General features: G+C 38.3%; 1 protein-coding gene across 1 annotated transcript; it reads left to right on the top strand.

The window, feature by feature from the left end:
• The first annotated feature begins 2509 nt into the window (after window positions 1-2509).
• On the top strand, window positions 2510-3553 carry LOC103202499 (trace amine-associated receptor 4). Its single transcript, XM_007947394.1, has one exon. It carries the CDS (start codon window positions 2510-2512, stop codon window positions 3551-3553), a length of 1044 nt encoding a protein of 347 aa, XP_007945585.1.
• The last annotated feature ends 6080 nt before the right edge of the window (window positions 3554-9633 follow it).

Here is a 9633-nt window from a genome sequence, read left to right as displayed (position 1 = left end):
CAGACATTATACTTGCAATCTGTTTACTCATTTTTGCTAATTTGTGTCAGAAGCGGAAGGTAGGAATTGAAAATTATTCTTTTACATTATCTGTACAATTCAGCCATGTAATAATTTTTAAAGTTAATGTGAGCCGAATCCAACTCGACGGCAGTGAAGTTTTTTTTTTTTTTTTTTTTCAGTGCATATAACCATGCAGCAGGAACATGAGAGAATAGTGTTAGTGTTTAGCAGCTATTTCACACAATGTTTGCAAAAAAGAAATAAATGAAATTCACTTTACAAACCTAGGAAGTTAAATTATATCAATCTTTTCAGGGATTGGGTTGTCAAACATGAAATTTAAAGACTTCACAGTAAAACATTGAAAGGTGTGCTATTTAGGGTGGGAAATTATGTGCCTATGACAGACAGTGACAAGTGCTATAATAGTGTTGTAGTCATTGTTAGCTGTTTTAAAGCTAGTTGAAAAGACAGAATATTTTTGCAACAAAGCCAATAAAAAGGAGGCTAAAGTTAATTTATTAAAGAAAGTAAGTAATTGTTTCATTTTTCATTATAGACAGCATTTTGGAGTTTAAGAGCTGAAGTAATTAATCAAATAATTTCTGCTTTGTGTCCCAAAACTGATAGCCTTCAGTTTATAAAGGAGCTGAATTAAGTGTTTCTGTTTGTTACATTTTGCTTTGATTTCTCATGTTCAACTCAATAGCATAATTCCTGATTGGTAGAATTAAAAATATCTAAAGAAAAATGCTAACTGGAGAAATTAAATTACTAAATCCAGAGTAGATTAAGTGTCCCATATACTAAGATTTTAAATAATATGAAGACATTGGGAATAATTATTGAGCTAGAGTAACAAATAGTGGAAATATTGTTTTCATAGGTGTTTGTATTCTCAGTATTGTCTTCTCCAAGTCAGTGTGATGAGGACGTGGTTGTGGACTCATTTTTCCTGTGGATCTATGGACCAGTGAGTTTTAGTCTATTCTCAGGTCTACTCTCAGGCCAAAGTCCACTTCTCCAACCCAATCTTAGATCTCACAATTGCTTGCTATTGGTCATGATAGTTACACATCCAGCCCTAGCACTGGAAAAACAAATCAAACCCATGTTGTATTGTGGGTGAGTCAGTCTCATTATTTTAACATTATAAAGGCAATGGCATAAATTCTGTCAAATGAGTGATTAAACAGTGAACACTCCTGTGTGTCAAATTTGTTATGGATATAGAACTTGAAATCTGTGAAAAGAGAATCTAACTTTAAACTCATGAATGCAACTGCTTAGTGACAGGTGATAACCCACAAGACTGATAGGATCTATAAGTTGATGTAATTTTTCCTTCTTTTTGAGATTACTCACGTATAAACCTGTAACTCTCACCATATTTTTTAATTATCATAATATGGCTCTCAATCCTTTTTATGTTGTTCGCAGTGGGAGAGAAACGTTTCCTCATTGATTGTTGTTGTTGTTATGTGCCATCGAGTCGGACCCGACTCATAGCGACCCCTCCTTGGGTTTCCGAGGCAGTATCGCTACGGAAGTAGGATTGCCCAACCTTCCTTCCGAGGAGTGGCTGGTGGGTTTGAACCACCAGCCTTCTGGTTAGCAGTCAAGTGCCTTAGCCACTATGCTACCAGAGCTCCATTGATTAGTATGTAATAAACAGCAATATCAAAAGTGTTTGCAGATGCTGTCAAGAGAGATTTTTTTAAAAAAGAAAGTACAATCTTAAAATGGTAATTGCTGTTGAAGCTAAAAATGAAACAATTTGCCAGTTGCTGTTGTTAGTGTTCCAACTCTTAGCGACCCTATGTACAAAAGAACAAAACACTGCCTGGTCTTGCCCCATCTTCACAATTGGTGCTATGTTTGAGGCCATTGTTGTAGCCATGCTATCAATTCATCTCATTGAGGGTCTTCCTCTTTCTTGCTGACCCTGTACTTTACCAAGCATGATTTCCTGCCAAAGCATCTAGTAATTTTTCAGGTACTTTTATACAGAATATTGATTCAAATAAGTGGTACATGTAAAATTCTTGATGTGTCTGTGGATTTGGAATGGGAAGTCCCTGAGGAAGGGCTACATATTAGTGCGACCAGAGCATGCAGTATATGGGTTACTCAGGGAGTTTTAACCAGGTTCATTAATTCAATTTTCCTTTAGTCCTACTTGCTTAAGGGGTGGTCCTTAGACTAACAGCATTGGCATCTCCTGGGATCTTTTGAGACATGCAGACAAGATCTTAGCCCCCACCTCAGAATCATCATCTGTGTTTTAAAAAGGTTCCCAGGTGTTTCTTGCATATATTAAGGCTCGGGAAGCACCGTGCCTAGCCGATCTCAGTGAGTTTGAACTTGGAAATACAAATGCAGATTAGCTTGGCCTTTGTGAAAAGTTTCTTGCAAATGATTTTTATTGTTTTTCACCTTTCTTTCCAGAAATGAGAGGAACACAGTACTTTTGAAAAAGACTCATTGTATCCATGGGACAAAGACAATGAATTCACTTGATCTTTGGAACCCCCCAGAAGTACAGTTTTGCTTTGCTTATGTTAACAATTCATGCCCTAAAAATGTGAGGTCTGTGTTCAGTGTGTCTGCCATGTACATGGTCTTGATTGGGGCTATAGTAATGACCATGCTGGGCAACATGGTCGTCATCATTTCCATTGCCCACTTCAAGCAACTCCACTCTCCAACCAACTTCCTGATCCTTTCCATGGCCACCACTGACTTTTTGCTGAGCTGTGTGGTCATGCCCTTCAGTATGATCAGGTCCATTGAGTCCTGCTGGTACTTTGGAGACCTCTTTTGCAAAGTCCATAGCTGCTGTGACATCATGCTCTGCACCACTTCCATTTTTCATCTCTGCTTCATCTCAGTTGACCGCTACTATGCTGTTTGTGACCCTTTGCATTATGTCACTAAAATTACCATACCTGTCATAGAGGTGTTTCTACTAATCAGTTGGTCAATCCCTATCTTTTTTGCCTTTGGCCTGGTATTCTCAGAATTAAACATAATTGGTGTGGAAGATTTTGTTGCAGCCATCGACTGCACAGGTTTGTGTGTGTTGATATTTAATAAGCTCTGGGGTGTGCTGGCCTCCTTTATAGCATTCTTCCTCCCTGGCACAGTAATGGTGGGCATTTATATACACATCTTCACAGTAGCCAGGAAACATGCTAAACAAATTAGCACGGGTCCTAAAATGAAACAGGTTGAGTCAGAAAGCAAAATAAAGGCTTCATCCAAAAAAGAAAGCAAAGCCACCAAGACTTTAAGCACAGTCATGGGAGTGTTTGTGTTGTGCTGGTTACCTTTCTTTGTCTTAACAATCACAGACCCTTTCATTAATTTCACAACCCCTGAAGATTTGTACAATGTTTTCCTCTGGCTGGGTTATTTCAATTCCACCTTCAATCCCATTATATATGGCATGTTTTATCCCTGGTTTCGCAAGGCATTGAGAATGATTGTCACAGGGACAATCCTCCGCCCTGACTCTTCCACCCTAAGCCTGTTTCCTATGCATGGCTAGGTAACGCTCCCCATCCTCTGAGATTCGTTTCGGGTACAGAATCCTAGATGTTCTTTTTCTCTAGAGTCAGGGACTAACTCAGTAAAGAAATTCTTCCACTAGGTGTAATTCATACCTAGTAAGACCAATAGGTCAAGACTTCTAGGTCAAAGCCATGAATGTAGCCAATTTCTGGGATTCTGAGGAAGATGTTTCTAATGAAACAAGCTTGCTGCCTTGCTAATTCCTGAATTACCACAATTAGAGATTTAGAATTTCACTCATTGGCTTAAATCAAACAGGATTTTTCTCCCTTTAACTTGTAAACAACATCAGAAGAGAAGACACAGTAAGTCTTTCCAATCATTGGCATGTATAAGTTTACCTAAATCTTTCTTGAGATAGGTGGAAAATACCAGCAGCCTGGGTTATGTAATATGTGATTGACATGCCAGGGAAGAAGGAAGAAGAGTGTTGCAATTACTTCCAATTTCATCGATTCTGACTTAAACACCTCCTTTAAAAAAAAAAAAATGATGCAAGGTTTGCACTCTTTTGACAAAATTGAACTTTTTCATTAAATAGGGAGAATGAATAAAGAAAGAGTTTGGGAAAATATTCCTTCTTTTACTCTGTGTATACTTTTGGTCTATATATAAATTCTGCCTGTATACATACAGGTGGTACGCATGTCTGTGTGGATGTGCATGTCTGTGGGGATACTAGCTATTCAAGAAGATGAACTTCATTCACAGAACTAAAGTCCTCTCCTCTCAGATTTTGAGCGTACAATGTACTGCCTTAATAACTGTCTCTTCTTTATCTCTTTTCTTTCCTTTCTCCTCTTCTTCCTCTTCCTCTTCTTCTTCTTCATAAACATATTTCACCAAATTTTGTCCTTTACAATCTTTTCATTGTTCACAACCTCTCTCTATCTTGCTAATCCAGATACTTTCCAGATTTGCCCCTTGATAATGTCTGGAGACATTTTTGGTTATCGTAACTGGCAGTGGGTGCTATTGACATCCTGAGTATGGAGGCCAGGGGTGCTGCTGAACATTCTACAATGCACAGAACAGCCCCCCACAACAAAGAATTTAGTGGCTCAAAACTTCAGTGGTGCCATGGTTGAAGAACTCTGCTCTAATCTTACCTATCCTTACAATTTCCATTACCATCTCTATATATTGTTCTAGAATAGCTTATTTTCAACCCTACCATTCCTCCCAAGTTCAAGTCCTTTATTTCACATTACTAGTAGAGGATCTTTTTGCATGCTCCACTAGCATTTTAATCTCAACATATCTAGAACCTTCCTTCTAATTACCACCCCCAATCCAACCTTTCCTGGTCTCTACTTTGTGCCAGAGTTGGCCACAAGTGTTGGTTCTTAATATAGACTATAAACAGCTTGTGTGAGACATTGTGTCCTATTCATCTTTGTATCCTAAGTGCCAGCGTGGTGCCTTTCCCATAAAAATGTCTCTGAACACAGGCACCTGAAACATAGAAACTTTGAGGGAAATAGATAAAAACTCAAACTTATACATAAATAAGTAACAATTAGAAAGCAACAAAGGGTGAAGTAGAGGTTCTTTCTCTTGAGGAGAAAGATGGAGCAAAGATCTTTTATGGCAAGAGGAAATTGAACTGAATTAAATTCTTGTTTTCATGGACTTTGGACCCATGTGCACAATGTTTTGCTGGAGAACTTGAGGACTAGGCTAGTGGGGCACATAGGGGAAAGCCATGAACTCAGAAATCTTTGCAATGCCTAGCAGGAAGCTTTCATGCCCACATAGTAAACTCCCTGAGGATAGAGTCTAGGTCTCCCATTCCCTTTTCTAACACCCTGATAGTACAAATGCTTATTAGAAAAGTTTGATTATTTGAGAAATACAGATATTCTTGACTATCTGATGGATTGGGAAATTTCTTAAATAAAGATATCAGGAAGAAGGACTCAGGAATTTTTTAAGTAGAGATGTCAGAAAGAAGGACCCTTGGAAGCCTATACTTCATTCATCAACTTTTGCATATTTTTGTAGGAAGTAATGTTGATTTCATAACAATAACCATAAAACAATGTTAGGTTGCAAATGTTTTACCATTGACATAGTTTTTTTTTTTTTTTTTAAGTTCAAACATTTTTTATTGTAAAAATATGGATAGCAATTTAATGTTAATTGGATTTTAGTCTATATTAATTCTTATAGTAACTACCACATATTTGTTTAACCAAACCCCTTCCATCACCTTCTTACTTGGCCCAGCGACAACAAATTTCTCTGTATAGTATATCTTTTTTTACTTTTGAACATTTTATTATGGTTTGGGTGAAAGCTTACAGAGATCATTAGTTTCCTGTTCAACAATTTATACACTTTGTGTGTGTGTGTGACATTAGTTGCAATCCTGTCAATGTAGCAGCTCTTTTCCTACTTCCTCTTTGTGTTCCCAGTTTCCATTCACCCATCTTTCCTATCCCTTCCGGCCTTCTAAACTTTATTTTTGGCAAATCCTGCCCTTTTGATCTTGTATGATTGTTCTGAGGAGCCCATTCCTCATGGGTGTTATTATTCGCTTTGTTGTTGTTGTTGTTGTTTAAAGCCTGTATATTATTTGGCTGAAAGGTGATCTCTGGGCTCAATTCTGGGTTTGAAGAATATTTAAGGGCCATAGCCTCAGAGGTTCCATCCATCTCTTCAAGACCTATAAGCCTGGACTTTTTTGTGATTTTGAATTTTGTTCTATATTTTTCTCTCACTCTGTTCAGCACATTCTGTTGGGATCCTTATTGGAGTGGTCAGTAGTGGGAGCCAGGAAACCAGCTAGTTCTGGTCTCAGGGTCATGGAGGCTGTGGTTTGTGTGGTCTATTAGTCCTTTGCACTGATTGTGTCCTTGAGTCTTGGATCTTGTTCACTTTTCTTTTCTGCAACAGGAAGAGACCAATAGTTGCACTATAGATGGGTGCTTATAAACTTTTAAGACAACAAAGTAGGATGTAGAATATTATCTTTAGGACTATGTTTTGTCAGTTGACCTACTTATCTCCTGAGACTATTGTCCTAAGCCTTCAAACCCAGTGACACAGTCACTCAAGGTGTTTGATTGTGACTAAGAAGCTCGTATAACTTTGCCTGGTATATGTTCTATTATATAAGATACCTGAATGTATTTGCAGCACAAACAAATATGTATGGTAGAAATATCCTCTGCCAAGCTTACATAAGCTCATAGCTGTATTCTGATAACCATTCCACATTATACCTGTTCAGCTTACATATCTATCCATGTATCGACTCCTGTTTGTTATTACTATTACAGGATTGTGTGTGTAATAGCATTTATCATTGTTGACTTTTACTCTTGCATAGCTCCCAGGGTCTTCCTTTGCCTTGATCATGTTATGCTGACCTCCCCCTTATTGTGAATTGCCTTTCCCTTCACCTTAATACATATCTGCAATCCAGTTAGTGATTTTCTCTCCTTCTCCCTCCCACCCCTGCTAACTATGGAATGTTTCTTTCTGTGCACAAACCTTTTCTTGACTTTTTAGTCATAGTGGCCTCATACAATAATTGTCCTTTTGTGAATGATTTATTTCACTCAGCATCATGTCCTCCAAGTTCATTTATGTTGTTAGATATTTTATCATTATTCTTTAACAGTGCATAGTATTCCATTGTGTGTATGTACCATAGTTTATTGATCCATTCATCCATTGATGGACACTTAGTTTGTTTCCATAATTTTGCTATTGTGAATAATGCTGTGATAACCATGAGTATGCAAAAAGTGTTTTTGTCATGACTCTCATTTCTCTAGGGTATATACTAAGATTGCTGGATCATATGGTATCTCTATTTCTAACATTTTAAAGACGTACTATATTATTTTCCACAGTGATTGTACTATTTTACAGTCCCACCAGCAGTGTATGAGAATTTCAATCCTTCTACACCTTCATCAGCTATTATTGCCAGAGTGAGATGGTATCTTATTGTTGCTTTGATTTGCACCTCTCTAATGGCTAATGCCACCAGCCACTCCTCAGGAGGAAGATGGGGCAATCTACTTCCGTAGTGATACTGCCTCAGAAATCCAAGGAGGGGTCGCTGTGGGTCGGGTCCGACTCCACGGCACATAACAACGACAACAACAAATGGCTAATCGGGAGCTCTGGAGGCACAGTGCTTAAGGCATTTTGACTGCTAACCAGAAGGCTGGTGTTCAACCCACCAGCCACTCCTGGGAAGGAAGATTGGGCAATCTACTTCCTTAAAGATAGTTCCTAGAAACCCAAGGAGGGTAGTTGTGAGCCGGGACTGACTCAACAGCAGTGAGTTTGGTTGTTGTTGTTTTTTTTTTTTTTTTGATGGCTGATGATCACGAACATCTCTTCATGAATTTGTTGGCTGCCTGACTGTCTTCTTTGGTGAAGAATCTTCTCATGTCCTTTGCCCATTTTTTGGTTGGATTGTTTGACTTTGTGTTGTTGAGGTATTGAAGGTTTCTATAAATTTTAGAGATTAGTCCATCGTTCAATATGTCATTACTACCCCTGCCCCCTCGAGTCTATAGATTTTCTTTTTACTCTTTTGGAAAAGTCTTTTGATTCACATAAGTGTTTAATTTTTATGAGGTCCCAATCATCAAGTTTATCTTCCCTGTTTCTAAATTTTTAGTTATGTTTGACAGACTACTTATACTGTAAATTAGGGCCCCTAAGTTTGCCCCTAATTTTCTCCCGTTATCTTTTTATGGTTGGGGCTGAGTGGAGGAAAAAGTGGGATTGTATTTTGCTCTTCATTGTTCAGGGTTGCAAAGATGGAGGGGGTGGTTTGTCCTGCTAATCACCAGAAGGGTAGGGATAGAGGAGCCTGCTTCTCTGGTCACCAGGTGAGGGTGCCTGGCCTCTTCCTATTGGCTGCAGCCAGCAATCAGGACATTATTTCACACCAGTATGTCTACATAGTTACTGTATGTGCTCTTGTGAACTATGTGAAGTTACCTTCTGTGCTTTTCACCTGGAATTGCTGGTGTCTTTGTCTCAAGATGGCCATACTGTGCTGGGCCAGTTGACAGGGCTCCTCAGTTCCAATTCTTCTTGTTCACAGTTTTTAGTCAGTTTCTTCTTCTAGTCAGTGTTCGATCTAGTTCTTTATCCTTTCATTTCATGCAAAAGGTTCCAGTATTGTCTTCTGTATCTGTTTCACTTAGTTTCTTGGGTCTCTGCCATAGAGGGATAGTGTGAGTGTGTGATTAAGCTGCCATTTTGGCCAGAAGGCCTGTGTAGTACATCTTGATTCTGAGGTTTCTAATGTTCATGTTCATAAATCTTAAATGCATTTATGAAAAATTTTCCCTTTTAGAAGCTATACTTGCTCCAGTCTTTTAGGGGAACCAATTATATTCCAAAACTTGCCTTTAATAACATCTCATTTCAATTGTAATTCCCAATATTATTTTGAACTATATTCTGAAGTCAGTACTCGTAATTTGATACTTTGAATATAACATTTTAGGTAGTTGGATGTTTCAATAAAGTACTGTTATCATTCTCACAGGTCTATATTTGAAATCAAAATTGGGATTTGAGATATTTGGGAGAGTGCTGGTTCATTCTCTTCTGATTATATTAATTTAATCCTTTAGAAGGTTATTTCCTAGTCCTGAAGGCAACATGTAGGGGCTAAAGTACTCTTTCTTCTTGAAGATTCAAAAGAATAGAAGGAATTCCTGAAGCTTCAGGTCAAGTTAGAACTCACCCCAGGGCCTGCAGGAGCAATTGGTTCATTTAATTAGACCGCAAAAGATGCTGCCTAAAGGATCCCTTTACTTTTACAATTTACAAAGGTTGATCATAAACATTAGGTCAATTGTTTCTCAGAATAGCTCCACATAGTCTTCCTAGGCTAGTCCAAGGAGAAGTAAAACATCTCTCCTAATCCAACTCTCCTTCCTCCAGGACTCTCCAAGGGGAACAGAGTAGGCATTAGCTCCAGAGAATGGTGACTGCCATGGAGACTTTTCTCTCTGTATAGGGCACCATCTGTTCAGTGAACATATATTGAGCACCTAATATATGCCAAGTGCT

This window comes from Orycteropus afer, unplaced genomic scaffold, assembly GCF_000298275.1.
Source record: "Orycteropus afer afer isolate SDZICR_OR568_19922 unplaced genomic scaffold, OryAfe1.0 scaffold00182, whole genome shotgun sequence".
Classification (NCBI taxonomy): Eukaryota; Metazoa; Chordata; class Mammalia; order Tubulidentata; family Orycteropodidae; genus Orycteropus; species Orycteropus afer.
This window is presented reverse-complemented; position numbering and strand designations above follow the sequence as displayed.